The sequence below is a fragment of the Leptodactylus fuscus genome, chromosome 5, assembly GCF_031893055.1.
Source record: "Leptodactylus fuscus isolate aLepFus1 chromosome 5, aLepFus1.hap2, whole genome shotgun sequence".
In the NCBI taxonomy this organism is placed as follows: domain Eukaryota; kingdom Metazoa; phylum Chordata; class Amphibia; order Anura; family Leptodactylidae; genus Leptodactylus; species Leptodactylus fuscus.
Genome location: NC_134269.1, coordinates 30,988,977 through 31,004,562, shown reverse-complemented (window position 1 = coordinate 31,004,562; position 15,586 = coordinate 30,988,977). Strand labels below are relative to the sequence as shown.

Here is a 15,586-nt window from a genome sequence, read left to right as displayed (position 1 = left end):
CACCTGCAAATTTCCTTCTGTCAATCCCTGCCTATATGTAAGTCTGTTCTCATCGTATAACTGGTAGAGCACTGTGTTCAATTCCTGTTTGTGATCTGTTATATGCATGCATTCTGTTGTGTTATCCACCTGTCCATCCTGGTTTTAGCCCTGCTCTCATTATGTGTTTTCTGTGATGCTTTGCAAAGCATCTACACTACCCAAAAGTAAACCCTGAGAGTCTTTTTATAGAGCAGCAGAGGAAGCACTCTTGTGGCAAGACCCAGTGTCAGTCAGAGTAATATATTACTGTACTGAAGTCCGTTCTATGTGTACATGTGCACTTATATTAACCATTTGTTGTGATATCTATTGCAGTTTGACATGCTGGGACAGAACACCACCGCTGTCCGAGCTGAGATGGTGGAGCTGTCCAATTACCTAGACAGTGTAAGTAGAAGACCCTGATATCCATCATGTATTCCGAATATAATGGAATTTTCCTAAGCCTTTGCATTTGCATAGTGAATGTGTAAACTTTTACATTTTTCTACTATACTTTGCGTTTCAATACTTTACCCATTTTTCCATCTTTACTTGAAATTCTGAATTTTTATAGGGGGTCCCTTATTCAGGACTCTCATCTGTCTGTCGAAAGCGATGTGTGTCTGTATATGTGTGTGTATATATATATATATATATATATATATATATATATATATATATACACACACACACCATATGGTCTTTTATATATTTGGTTAACCCTTCTTTTCACTATGTGTATACTCCTTTAAAGGGAATGTGTCACCAATTTTTTTTGTTTCGATTTTTTTTTATTGTAAAAATTACCTTTTCCTTGCTGCACAGCTAGTATAGTGCCTGATCAGCGCAACATCTTTATAACCTTCCTCGCAGTTGAGTGCCTTGTCTGTCTTTCCCCCTAGATGTACACAATGCTGAATATAAGAATCGTCCTGGTGGGGCTGGAGATCTGGACAGCGATCAATCACATCAACATTGATGGCTCTGCTGGAGAAGTGCTTGGCCGCTTTGTGCAGTGGCGTGAGACACAACTTCTGCCGCGGCGCAGGCACGACAGCGCACAGTTTGTTTTGTAAGTGAACCTTTTATAGTCATGTAGCAGAGCTGAGTTTGTCATTTGGCACTATTGATCATATTGTTCTATCTGGATTAGTAGCAGTACCGGACACTTCTTAATACAGATCCCAGGCTTGATCCTTCCTTATACACCCCCAGCTCAGACCCTTCTTTATACAGACCCAAATTCAGCCTTGCAAACAGACCCCAGGCCAGAATCCTCCTGTGTATACAGACATTTTTAATATGCACACACCCTAGAAATAACAGGCCTCAAACTAGACCAGACACCCTGTATATAAACACCCCAATCCAGACTAGTCCCCGCTGTATATACTGACCCAAGACCAGACCCCCTTGTACTTACAAAGCCCAGACCCCTAAAGTATGACCTACCCCTAATCGGACCCTCTTGATATTCAGATCTTCACCTTTTCCCGTTCCTGCACTTTCCACTGCCATTGGGCGCAGTCTATCAGTATTGGGATGTCGTCTGTAGCAGCTCCTGGGTGCAAAGGGATGGGCACAGAAATGGGGTACAGCGAGTATGTGGGGTGCATGGGAGTTTTGTCGTCTATTCTAGGATTTTGGGAGATATTCTCTTTCTGTGAGTCTCCCAGACAATCTAAGAGACTTTTCAAGTTTGGATATAGAAAAATGACTAAGAAATGACCAAGAGGATGATGAAAAATACCACCAATTCCTATCATATGAGACTGGTTACATCAGCAGCAGTAACCCCCAATAAGTGCATTCAGTGGTGGGGTGACATCATACCGACAAAATCTTTAATATTTAGTGGTGGTAAGAGTGCCATCTGCTGGTTATGTGATGTTAGTGCTGTTTTATCATATACGCATACTTTAAAGGGAACCTATCAGGTCTGTTTGGGACAATAAACCACCCACAAGTCCTTATGGACAGGCCAATAGCCAAAATCTAACTCAAAAGGGATAATGTGTACCCAAATGACAAAGACGAACCTAGCATTAGGATAGGCCATCAGTTTCTAAGGGTAGATTACACATGGGCCCATACAAGGCATTGGGGGCTAGTCATAGCAACTTTTATTCAATAGTCATTGAAAATGACTGCATGTCATATTCTGGGAAGGTTTCCGGACCAGACTTGTTGATTGAAATCTATGGGTGCGTGAAAAAAAAACCGCAGAGCACACAAATGACATCACAAATAGTTTAGCATGATGACGGTTTTGGGGTGATTATCTCATGGGGTTACAACTTGGGAAATATAAGGCTACAGTTGGCTGTATCTTATCAATATCATTAAAGGGGGTGTCCAGAGATCCTCACCGGTTTCCTGTATTCTGGAAGACCCCACCACGGTCCGGCCCCAGCGGACATCCTCACCACACATGAGCGCTGAGGCCAATCAGCGGCCTAAGGAAAGGACCTGGGATGCCACATAAGTCACCTGCGAAGTCCCAGTTCCTTTGCTTAGGCTGCTGAATGGCCTCAATGGTCACATGCGGCGAGGTTTTCCGGTGGAGAAAGCCCCAGGACGCCACTGGACTGGGCTGGCAGTGGGGCGCACCTGGGACAGACGAGTATGATGTGCGAACACCTGTCATTCTTGGTAACCCAGTTAAATGTTGTCATATGCTTATTATTCTTGCTTTTATTGTTTGCAGGAAGAAAAGATTTGGCGGTACAGCAGGAATGGCCTTTGTGGGTACTATTTGCTCTCGGAGCCATGCTGGAGGAATAAATGTGGTATGATACAGTACTATGTTATGATCCGCTTGTATAAATCCTCCTGTTTCGGTTTAGTCCCCCCCATTTTATGTCATTTATTTATCTGTCGTGGGCTTTATTCACACAACAGCAAGAAACAGCTGTCACTTGGCCATTTTCAGAGCTATGACAGCCTATGGGTGTATTCACATGTTTTTTGTTTTTTTTTAAATTGACTCCGAATAAGGTCCAGCAAAAAATACTCCTTGTTCTATTTGTGGCCAGTTTCGCTGCTTGGCGGGCTCCATACAAGTTAATAGGCCCGATGTATTAAAATGGTCGAAAAACAAACTCTCTCAGTTGCCCATAGCAACCAATCACAGCACAGCTTTCGTCTCTCTGAAGCAGAATACAAAATGAAAGCTGCGCTGCGATTGGTTGTTAGGGGTAGCAAAGATAGTTTTGCTTTTAACCCGTTTTAATGGCCCCAATATGTCCATTTTCAACATCTGTCAACATGGCCTTGTATTCGTTCTGTTATTTATTTATTTGTTATGCTTCCTTATATAGGGCCATCATTTTCCGCAGCGCTTTACAGATATTGTCAGTCACTGTCCCATATAGGGCTCACAATCTACATTCCCTATCAGTATGTTTTTGGTGTGTGGGAGGAAACCGGAGTACCCGGAGGAAACCCACGCAAACACGGGAAGAACATACAAACTCCTTGCAGATGGTGTCCTTGGCAGGATTTGAACCCAGGACTCCAGTGCTGCAACGCTACAGTGCCAGCCACTGAGCCACCGTGCTGCCAAAGTTGAAGTGATTGACAGATGCATAGATGACCGGGAATAAGATAGGTTAGCAATAGGAGATCCATGTCCCCATAGATCACCTTCCTGAGCACTGCTTACACTTCACAAGCCATGTGACGCCATGTCCACCTGTCACATGCCCTGATCATAGCTCAGTCCTATTCAAGTGAAAGGGCTGAGCTGTGATAGCAAGCACAACCAGTGCACAGCGCTGTACTTGGTAAGGGATTACTTGAACTTTGCAGCCTCTTCAGACAGCCGATTGACCAGGGGTCACTATATCTTTAATTGATATTAAGGGTAGGACATCAATTAGTAAGTCCTTTGATGACTGTTTATTACAATGTTCATGTGCACGTAGCCTTAATTTCCTAACATATCTTTAGATCAGACGCTATATACTGTATACCTTTCTTGTATATGTATAGTGGCTGGGTTAGGAAGTAGAGCACTGTGACTTGCCGTCTTTCAGATTTCTTCTATACTTGGTAATATTATGTTATTTCCTTCCTCTAGTTCTCAAATCAGAACGTGCCATCCTTTTCTTCAATCGTCGCTCATGAACTGGGTCACAATTTGGGGATGAATCACGACGATGGCCGAGGCTGCACCTGCTCTACTAAATCCTGCATCATGAACTCCGGAGCCTCGTAAGTCAGCTCTGCTACACACCTATGGGTTTAGGCTATGTATACAGTATTGGGAAGCATATGTATGTATACAGTATCTGGTGACCCCCTCCTCCAACAACCCCTAGAAAATACACCCTAGTTCCCTTCCAATTTCTCCAGAGGATCCTGCGGCACTCTGGTGGGCCACTGTTTGTAAATCTTTACGGATATATTCTGAGCAAGTGTCACTGCAAAAAGTGGCTCCTTGTCTGCATGTGTTACACACTTGTACATTTCAATGGGTACCATGTGTTGCTGAATTTGTCCTGCGGCACCCCTGCAGTAGATCTATGCTACCACACAGCTGTTATTGCCAGGGTTTTAGCCACAATGCCCATGGCAACCAGCTTGCCACCATTTTAAAGAAGAGGTAGTTCAGTAGTACAACCATGGTAGCAGATATAACGGCTGCAGGGGTTTTCTCCACTCTCCTGTCCCCACTACAATACGTTCTACCAGGAGCTTGTTAATCCTAAACTATTATGAGGGAACTCAATCAGGAGTCTTCCATGTAAACCAGAGGGCAAGAATGGCAGGAATGTGTCTTTCTTTGGAGGACCCAGTTCATTCTTGCAATCTATGGTCAACCCTTTGATTTTAGTGAGAACTGTGTAATACTCCATTTCTCCTGTGGGGGTGCTGTAGGGGAATTGTAAAAGTGTAAGTAAACTTCTATTTATTTATTTTTTATAAATCTATAGTACTGGCGAAGGAGACAATCTTTGCAATATACTTCACTAATGAAAAGTGTCCGTGTCTTTAACTATTACTCATGTCATATACATACATATATATATATATATATATATATATATATATATATATATATATATATAATTTCAGGACATACACAAGAAGTGTCAGTTTACAATAAAGTCTATGGAGAGCAGAGTAGGAGAGACATAGAGGTGTCTACAGCATTAGATGAGTCCTTTCTATAGAGAAGGCTAGATCGTAATTCCTGAGCAGTTCGGGGGTAGATTTCTGGTAGGGGCTGGAAGTGTCATCTTTATAGTTTATCTCGATGATAATTGTACATGTTGTTCCTTTTTCTTCCCTGCAGTGATTCTAAGAACTTCAGCAGCTGCAGTGAAGATGACTTTGAGAAGTTAATCCTGAACAAAGGTGGTAGTTGTCTTCTGAATGTGCCTAGGCCAGACGAGTCCTATACCGCCCCCTTCTGTGGGAACAAATTGGTGGACCCAGGGGAGGAATGTGACTGCGGAAATGAAAAGGTTAAATTACTTAAGATGACATAAGTACACCTATATACTTAAAATTTGACTGTAACACTGTCACTGCATTGGAAAGTTCTGGTTTCTGTATCTGTCATGGGTGAATACATGTTTTTTTCTGCATTTTGGGCGTTTCTAGGAATGCGAGAAGGATCCCTGTTGCCAACCTGGGACATGCAAGCTACGTTCTGGAGCAGAGTGTGCAACTGGTTCCTGCTGCCAAAACTGCCGGGTGAGTGTCATGGCACAATATGTGTGCTTATAGTTTTAATACGGTGGTAGCCATTCCTGCGGTTCTCAGGTCCTCTATACTCCATAAATGCCACAGTCAAACGTCATGGCATACAAGGACATACTATAGGTCAGGGAATCCATGTGGCCACAAATTGCCTTTGCAGTAATGCTCCATTGGAAAAGCAGTAGTATTACACAGCCGCTAGTTACGTGTATGGCCGACTGTGTAAGTGCCCAGTCGTTGGAAACAAAAGTCATGTTTGATAAATTCTCCTTTTCTTCATTTCTCCCTAGTTTTCCCCCGGTGGTACCGTATGCCGAGCTGTGGCCAATGAGTGTGACCTTCCTGAGTATTGCAACGGTTCTTCTCCATTCTGCCAACCAGATGTATTCATTCAGAATGGAAACCCCTGTCAGAACAACCAGGCCTATTGCTACAATGGAGTTTGCCAGTATTCCGATGCCCAGTGCCAAGGAATTTTTGGACAGAGTAAGAGCTTGACCTGTAGAGCGTTACAAGTTACCTGTGGATATGACATAAATGTCTGGGATGGGAGTACCCCTTTAAAATGGGTGTGCCACGGAAAATATTTAATGTACCCATAGGATAGAAGATAAATGGCTGATTTTACACCATTGGGAATGGTTGGACAGAGCTGCAACCCCGATCCTTGCACGTCATAGGAAGTGCTATAGATATTTGGGTGCTGTACTTTGGCTTCCTCCAACTCTCCATCTGAAATAAATGGAGCTGGGGTGCTTCTTTACTCATTCTCAGGATCGGAGGGGATCTCGGCAGTCGGACCCCCACCAATCAGCAACTTATCGTCTGTCCTGTGCATAGGGGATAAATGGTTTTAGAGGCATAACCCCTATAAGAACTTAGTCTATAACCATGTTCCTTAATATGTGACTCTAAAACTTATTCACATGACGAGTTTGGTGTACTTGATCTATGAAAAAATACTACATGTATTTTTTCATAGCTCAGACTCTTGGTCCATTTTCACATGTCATTCACCCATTGAGGTGAATGGGTTCCTGATCAGATCTCACATGGACCCATGACATGGGCCAAGAATCCCGACACTTGTGTGGATTTAGCATAAGTTCTATATAACTCCTTACGGCTCGTTCACATCTGCGTTCTGCTCTCCGTACTGCAGGTTTCCATTTCCTGCATAAAACAGAGCAGGATACAGAAACCTGCAGGAGTCTCTCTCACCCATTCATTTGAATGGGTGAGAAAGCTGTCCGGCCGTGAGCGGCGGTGAGCGTTTTGCGCTCTCCGCCACGAAACCGGGTTTTTTAATCCGGACACAGAGTCGGACATGCAGTATCTGTGTCCGGATTAAAAAATCCGGTTTCGCGGCGAAGAGCATAAAACGCTCACCGCCGCGCATGGCCGGACCCGATCTGTGCTTTCCGTCTTTTGGCATGCAGAAGATGGAAACCACAGAACGGAGAGTAGAACGCAGGTGTGAACCCAGCGTTACCTATTGGAGCATCTCTCAACTGGTCGGGGAACCTGGGACTTGTAGTCTTACAATAGCTGAAGAGCTCAAGATTGAACAACCGAGCCCTTTAAGAATGTCTTCCATACAAACAAGTGTGCCCAGTTTTAGGCCCTATGGTCTTACGAGTCTTTTCAGCTATTTGATACGTGGCTATGATTGTATGTTGTAGATGCCAAGGCTGCTCCTCCTGTTTGCTTCCAAAATGTGAACTCCAAAGGTGACCGATTTGGGAACTGTGGTTACCAAGGCAATGCATACAGATCGTGTGAATTGCGGTAAGTTGCGAGGCCTGTACTAGAGAACCCTTAGGTCAGTATCACACTTGGTTCTCTTTTCTGGTAGTTAGCAAAAAGGACAGACGATAAATGTCCCGATTTACAGTGTGTTTTTCCATAAACCAAATATGTTGTTGGCATAGGAGACAATTGCATTTGTAAAGAGTTTGTTTAAACCCTGCATGTAATACTACATTTCACCTGTAGTGGCCACTGCAGCTAAAAGCAGCAGTCAACAGCAAATATGGGCACCATAGAGGTGTCTCTCTTTTCGGAGGACTCGGCGCCTCCATTACTTACACGATCATTCAGCAATTTCTAATATGTCTGTAATTGGTTTGTGCTGATTTTGTGTTCAATGTCGTCTCTTTTGGCACTTTGCTATATTTTGTGATTTTTCGTTCCCAGGAACGCAATGTGTGGCAAGTTACAGTGTGAAAATGTGAATTCCATGCCTATCTTTGGCATTGAACCTTCAATTATTAAGACCCCTGTCCAAGGCCTAGGTATAACTTGTTGGGGAGTGGATTTCCAACTGGGTACTGATGTGCCAGATCCGGCTATGGTTAATGAAGGCACCAAGTGTGCAGAGGGCAAGGTAAGATTTCCAAAAACATATTTCATTCTTCCTTCATATTCTACGTGGCAAGTTGTGATTGTGGCACACTACGGGGTACAATGTGACTCCATTCCACACATCGGGGGTCACTGCCATTGTCGCTGTGTAGCTGTAGCCTTATTAGGGTATGTTCAGACATAGTTTTTGCAGGAGCATTTTGAGGCGGAATTCTCCTCCAAAACTGCCTCCCATTCATGGTGGTGAGGGAGGGGTACGGAGCAACTTGACCTATCTTCAGGTGGGTTCCGCCTCGAAAACCCCATTGAAATCAACGAGAGGCAGAAAAAAACACAACCTTGTTTTTTATGTGGTTTATACAAAAACTGGATTAAAAACCACTCAGGTTTTTTTTTTTAAGCAGATTTTCCAGGCCCATACAATGTGCTGGAGTAAAAAAAAAAAAAAGTGTCAAAAATCACATTCAAAACTCTGCGCCGCTTTTGGCGCGGAATCCGCGTCAGATTTCGCCTGAGAAAAATGCCTCCCCATAAATCTCTATGGGGAGGCTTTTTTTTCTCGCACGGAATCTGATGCGGATTCCACACCAAAACTGATTCCTACTGACCGAATAGTCTCAGGAAGTAATGTCTTCTGTCTTTGGTCTGTGAATGTCTTTCAAGGATTTGTGTTGTCTCTTTGTATTAGGTCTGCAAGCAGTTCCAGTGTGTTGATGCCTCAGTGCTGGGTTATGACTGTGATGTACAAAATAAATGTGGAGGCAATGGGGTAAGTATGGCTCCTTCTGTCAATTTTAGTTCAAACTCTCTGTTATCATCATGTTATTGATCGACTTTAGTTTAGGAAAGTGTCCTACAATCCTGCCTTTCTGGTGAATATATCAGGGGTGTGTGGTGATCCCATTACGGTCCCTTTATTTAGATTGTAACACTAACAATGGCTTTTGCTTTGTCATCTCAGTTCAAAGGGTTTTACAAATTGGTCATATTAATAAGCTATAAGTGTCAGATTGTGAGGATGAGCCCCATAACACTCTAGAATGATGGGAACCCTTTGTATAAGGGTGTATTCACATCTGCATCTGTTGTCTCTGTTCTTCTAGTCTGTGACAGGACTAGAGGAACAAAAATTTGTTAATGGACAACAATGGATCCCAAGGGACCTCACTCATTATAATGGGGTCTGTCGGGTGTCCTGATCTCACCGGAGACAAAAAATTCTGGTTTGTAGGACTCTCTCATCTAGGATTTCAGACAGACACCTGGCGCAGATGTGAACGTAGCCTCATCCAGCTCTGTAGAATACAGAGTGAATTTGCTAAAAGTGACCGGTACTGTCATAGATTGAGTTTCTATTGCAGATCAGGCACCAAGATCTCACTTTTGAACTTTGGTAATCTGGCAGGTGGCACCACATATGGGTTTGGTCAGGCTAAACGTTGTTAGATTTTCGGTAGAATTACTATATTGGATGATTTCTTGTATGTTTTCTAGGTATGTAACAACAATAAGAACTGTCACTGTAACGACGGCTGGGGCTACCCCGACTGCAAAAATAAGGGTTATGGTGGAAGCGTTGACAGCGGCCCTACATATAACGGTATGATATTGGTGTTTAGTGGGGGTTAATAATGTACCATTATGGATGCTTATCCTCTGTTCACAGGAAGGGGGATAAGTATATGATCGCTGGGGGCCTGATGTCCAGGTCCTCCTTAAAGCCCCCTTGTGAATGGAGCACCAGTGCCGCTGTGACTGTAATCTCCAGCATTGTCCACACCCTCTTAGAAGTGAATGGAGAGCCGGTTACACAAGTGCAAAGGCGCTTCATTGACTAGGAGGCTTGAGGGGATTCTCTGACCCCTGTTCTCCTGATCACTTGGGACCTGGTCCCCAGCACTTTCCCCCTATCCATGGTTTTTGCTATTACTACTACATAGCCACACACACTGATCCTAAAATCTGACCCTGATCCCCCATCATTATTGAGGGATGTTGTTGTAGTGTCATATTGTCTGAATTTGTACAGTATCTACACTTGCAAGATTTAGAAAAATAGTTGATTTTTTTTTTCCAAAAACAGCACCACACCTTTCTGCAGGTTGTGTGGGGTATTGCAGCTCAGCCTCATTCACTGTAGCTGGTCTGGGAAAGGAATATGTAAATAAGTCCTTCTTAGGAGAGGGAAACTTGATCTAGCGCCACCTATTGGAAGGTCCCTATAGATCAATGCCTGGTTTTCCTGAACCCTAGTTCCATAAAGCCAAGCCAGAATGGGACTAAAGCCAAGCCGGCCTTCTGTCCCATGGTGCTGATCTGTAATACCTGACACAACCATGGTCAAGGGTGGCAGTGTATTTGGAAGAATACAGCCAATTAGTATCCAGTTTTTCTTGCCGGCTTTTGTGAGGGTACATTTGGTTTTGGATACTCCCATTTGAGAAGATTTCCTAGCACATTGTAACCTGTATGTCCACCGGTATCTTTCTAGTAGTTCTTGTTCCTGACCACAGGCTGACTTCTTTTTTTGGACACCACAGATAAAGACACTTCTCTCAGGGACGGGCTGCTTGTCTTCTTTTTCTTGGTCGTCCCGCTCTTGGCTCTTGGCATTTTTGTGTTTCTCCGAAGAAATGAACTGAAGAGGAAATTCTGTGGAAGAAGACGATCACACGGGTAAGGAGCGGACTGTCCAAGTTGCATCTAATAGCCCTGCCAAACAAGTTAGTGGCATTCATGTGGCTGTGTCCGCTACTGGGCGACCATCCATAATTGCAACCCAAAAAGACCACCGCAAAAGAGGTCCTCTGGGAGGCAGGATCTTTTTAAAGATTTTTTTTTTATGGCCTATCCTTAAGATAGGCCACAAATATGTGATTGTTGGGGGGTCAGCAGTAATCTTCCCCCCACACAGATCAGTTATTTGGTGGGGCGTTCAGTCCCTGTACTATATAGTGCACAGAGCTGACTCTGAAAAGTAGCCCAGTAGTGTTACTGCAATATGGACGCCATAAAAGAAAGATACTGGACATCCCCTTTAAATATGCAATTTGATCATCAACAGGCCAACTCAAGATGGTAATAGAGAGATATCTAAGAATGCCCCTGGCAGAGGCGGCCCAACAGCAGGAGAACCAAGAAATGCACCAAACAATGTACCAGGTAAAGGTGGTGCCCCAACTGGTGCTCCAAGGAATGCACCACAAATGCAAGCAGCCAGGGTGCCCCCTACTTCAAGACCACCAGGTGGAGGCCCTGCGGCTAGTGCACCTCCAAGGAACGTGCCACCTATGGGACCCAACAGAAATATACCCCCAGCCTCATATGAAAGTGTAAGTACCTTAATATTAGCTACAAAGATTTACTATTAAATGTTACAAGGTCAGGAATTGCATGCTGCTAATGTTACCTGCAGGGGGTGCTACAGGTTAAATGTATTAGTACATGCGGCCATTCACAGTCCTGGTACCCCAAAGCTAGAAATGCTACTTAGCAGGGCTTTGTTCTGGCCCATTAAGGGGGGACCCTTTCCATAATTTCTGTTTGCCCCTAATTGGGTATAACTTATAGGAAGAGGATGTTATGCATTGAGTGGCCATCTTTGCTGGGTTATCTCACAGAGAGGAATGGAAAAAAACAAGGTAGTACAGTGTTGGCCAAAAGTATTGACACCCCTGCAATTCTGTCAGATAATACTCATTTTCTTCCAGAAAATGATTGCAATCACAAATTCTTTGGTATTATCTTCATTTAATTTGTCTTCAATGGAAAACCACAAACAGAATTGTCAAAAAGCCAAATTGGATATAATTCCACAGCAAACATAAAAAGGGGGTGCACAAAAGTATTGGCACTGTTTGAAAAATCATGTGATGCTTCTCTAATTTGTGTAATTAACAGCACCTGTTACTTACCTGAGGCACCTAACAGGTAGTGGCAATATCTAAATCACACTTGCAGCCAGTTGAAATGGATTAAAGTTGACTCAACCTCTGTCCTGTGTCCTTGTGTGTACCACAATACTTTTGGCCAACACTGTATTATTCCAGAGCAGAGGTGACATTGGAGTAGTGAAGCAGCTCCTGCTCCCTCCTCTGTCAGACTACGCTGCTGTCTGTATGTAATACGGTCTGCCATCTACCGCTGAGTGATGAGTAGCTCTTATGTAATAGTTACAGCATACGGCAGACCACATTACATATATACTCTGACTAACAGACCATTAGCGAGAGCCACAATGGGCCAAGAGCAGTAAGATCAGACCAGGGAGGTTTTATCCCTCTCATCTCACCAGTATGTTGACAATCACTGAAAACCACAGCAGGTTATGGCAGGGCGCCTATATTATCAGCATGCCGAAATCAATGGTAAGCAGATGGGAGTCATTTTACCACAATGATTTCTGGATCGGAATCAGAGCTGTGTGAACACACCCTAACAGATGGTAATCTGTGTATGTTTATTCTTGCTTCACAGTCCTATAAACCGAATAGCGCTGCTGTTCCATCATACGCAGTAAGGCAACCTCAACATACACCGTCTAGGTAAGTCCTATAGCTAAGCAAGAGTGCACTCACACAGAGGAAAATGGCGCAGATCCCGTGCCGCTTTTGGTGCGGAATCCGCATCAGATTCCGTGCAGGAAAAAAAGCCTCCCCATAGAGTTTTATAGGGAGGCATTTTTCTCGTGCGAAATCTGACGCGGATTCCGCACCAAAAGCGGCACGGAGTCTGCGCCATTTTCCTCTGTGTGAGTGCACCCTTAAAGGGAAGTACTTCTGGGCAACAGAAACCAACTCTGGTAAAATTTAACTAAATGGTATTGAATGTCTGATGACTTTGATTTTCTTAAAGGGGACTTGTCCTCATTCCTGACGTGCCTGTTTTAGTAAATAAATACTTGCATTGCCCATACAGTTAAAATTCTATAAAATCTTTTCTAAGAGCTGTGTATTGTATGAGAGACGGTATAGAAATAATTCTGAGACTATTCTTGTTTGTTGTCTCTGTCTGGGCTTGAACCCCCATTTTACTGTATGGGAGGCAAGAACGTTAACAGTATGGAAGGATTTTCTCAGCCTAACCTTCAATTGTATTTTTCCTTAGACACAATATTCTGGTACCTACAGATATATGTATATCCCAGTATATTTTCAGTAGAGTCAAAAGCTGAAATTAAAAATAAGAATTTTTATTTAGTAATTTTTTAATGATTACAATAGACACATTTTTAAACACAATTTTTTTTATTTTTGTATTTATTTAAAATTATTACAATAGACACAAATTTTACAACACAGTAAATAACACACTTTTGTATCACAATTTTATCAATATGGCGTTTGTTAAAAATAAATTATATATATATGGCATAATTTTTTTTGGGGGGGGGGTAGAAATGACAAGGAAATAAAATTATTTTATAACAAAAAAAATAAAAAAGTACAATAGAGAGCGGAAACTTACAAAAATGCTGTCCATTCCTTTATTGGTGCATGGTTGTTTGGGGCTACACAGTAATTTTGAAATGCTACCCGAGGTTGTCATTGTCACAACTTGGTCTGCCCACACAAAAAAAAAATCAAAAAGTCAAAATAAAAAATGAGTACCAGTATGTTTTTACAACTGAGATGGTCAGGTGCTCCAGTCCCATTCAGTTACATTGCTAAAATTCCTATGTAGCCCCACCTTTATATGGGTTGCCTATAGTTGTGGCAGAAGGGGGGCCCATTGTAACTAGTGGACACCCCAAACAGTGAGGAAATCCCAGTATACTGTGTTGTCTAATCTTCTATGATGAATCTACTTATCCATCTCTATTATCATTCCAGGCCTCCGTTTCCCCACCAAAGAGAACCCACACACCCTAACATCGCCCCAGCACGTCCTCCGCCTGCCCCTCCGGTATAACGCTGCCTTCCCGCATCAGCGTAGCCTTTGTATGTGACTTTATTACTAGGTACATCTGTGTTTCCAAGAGACACACCTTTTATCATGCTTGGGAGACAGAACGATTGCTTTCCAGAACCATGAAGCTGGCCTTACGATCTGTGGTGCTTTGGGTTTGGTAGCACAGACATAGATTCTCTGTTTACAGCGCTTGACTTCTGAAATGTCCGAGCAATCAGTCGAAAAACCTGTTAAGACGCTCGCACGTGAACACGTCAAATTTTGAAGGATTTTAACAGAATTGGGATTTTCGAGCCGAAGAACATCCTCTCCGCTGTCACTCCTCACCGCCTATACTGGGCCAAAAAATGGGCGTTCTCTCACATTGTATTTACCAACCACATCCGATTGGATTTCCTCGGTTTTCTCACACTGGAATTTCAGTCTTCCTTATTGTTATTATCAAACGGTAGAATCATATTTGTAACATTTTTTTTTTTAATAGTTCCAGTCTACAGCTCATATGCAAAGCTATGTGTCTCCATAGTAACAGACTACGGTATAAGTAAAGCATGTAGTTGTACTTCCACCTCTGTCCCCTAATTCCTACTAACATTTGGATGGTGCAGGGTCAGACTACAGAGGGTTTGTTTGTTGTCTATGTAGTTGTTACTATGGAGTCACCGACTCCTATAAAAATAACCTATGGATTTGCAACGCATTGGTAATTCTAGTGATATTTAACATATTTTACGATATTAGAAGATAATTTCAGTGGAGGCGATGAGCTGGGTTCTTTACTTTCACCACCTCTATTCTCTCCAACTCTGCATTCTTTAATAGGTGCCGCTCCATTTATTCTGAAATTTTTCGTTGCAAGTCCTCCATTCTCAAACCATCATTTCTATTACTTACAGCAAAATGATGTTTTCTACTGTCAGGTGGGCGGTCCCTGTCTGTCTGTTCCTGCCTGATCCCGCCCACCCGACAGCGCTGAATGTAATAGAAAGAAATAATTGCTCTCTAACCCCCGCCATTCCTGAGCAATTATTTCTTTCTATTACATTCAGCGCTGTCGGGTGGGCGGGATCAGGCAGGAGCAGACAGACAGGGACCGCCCACCCGACAGCGCTGAATGTAATAGAAAGAAATAATTGCTCAGGAATGGCGGGGGTTAGAGAAAAAATTGCAAATGTGCTGGAATTAGTGGAGTGGAGGCTATTGAAGGATGCAAAGAACTGGGATTGGGGCAAGTGGTAAAATAAAATGTCCTTTAAGGTGGCAGTACACCTTTGATGTATGTTGAGGATGCACAAAAGCGTTCAATGGAAAGGTGGAGGTGGTGCTTAAAATAGCCAATCAGAATATTCAAGACATTTGGTATCCGCTTGCTTGCTATGGGCAGCACCGCTCTGTTGTTATTTGCACTAACTCTGACCTTTGACCCCCCCCCCCCCATTTTATATATGAACCCAGTATTCTCCCCGTCCCGCTTCCTCTACAGACTGCCGTGCTATGTTCTCAAAATGGCTGCTCCCACTTTCGGCCATCATTATACAGATCTGACTCTCCCCCCTTATGTTATACTGTGAAGCAGACA

The 15,586-nt window shown here is 43.1% G+C and overlaps 1 protein-coding gene across 1 annotated transcript in view; it reads left to right on the top strand.

Moving 5' to 3' along the window:
* ADAM9 (ADAM metallopeptidase domain 9) overlaps nucleotides 1–14,974 on the top strand; it is a 68,138-nt gene extending 53,164 nt beyond the window's left edge. The window contains exons 8-22 of the mRNA XM_075272830.1: nucleotides 358–429; nucleotides 927–1,096; nucleotides 2,732–2,813; nucleotides 4,106–4,239; nucleotides 5,324–5,495; nucleotides 5,635–5,727; nucleotides 6,024–6,219; nucleotides 7,416–7,521; nucleotides 7,930–8,119; nucleotides 8,786–8,866; nucleotides 9,592–9,697; nucleotides 10,638–10,773; nucleotides 11,162–11,429; nucleotides 12,574–12,641; nucleotides 13,929–14,974. Coding sequence (XP_075128931.1) covers nucleotides 358–429; nucleotides 927–1,096; nucleotides 2,732–2,813; nucleotides 4,106–4,239; nucleotides 5,324–5,495; nucleotides 5,635–5,727; nucleotides 6,024–6,219; nucleotides 7,416–7,521; nucleotides 7,930–8,119; nucleotides 8,786–8,866; nucleotides 9,592–9,697; nucleotides 10,638–10,773; nucleotides 11,162–11,429; nucleotides 12,574–12,641; nucleotides 13,929–14,007 — 1,953 coding nt within the window. The 3' untranslated portion in view covers nucleotides 14,008–14,974. The remainder of the gene's footprint in view (nucleotides 1–357; nucleotides 430–926; nucleotides 1,097–2,731; nucleotides 2,814–4,105; nucleotides 4,240–5,323; nucleotides 5,496–5,634; nucleotides 5,728–6,023; nucleotides 6,220–7,415; nucleotides 7,522–7,929; nucleotides 8,120–8,785; nucleotides 8,867–9,591; nucleotides 9,698–10,637; nucleotides 10,774–11,161; nucleotides 11,430–12,573; nucleotides 12,642–13,928) is intronic.
* The last annotated feature ends 612 nt before the right edge of the window (nucleotides 14,975–15,586 follow it).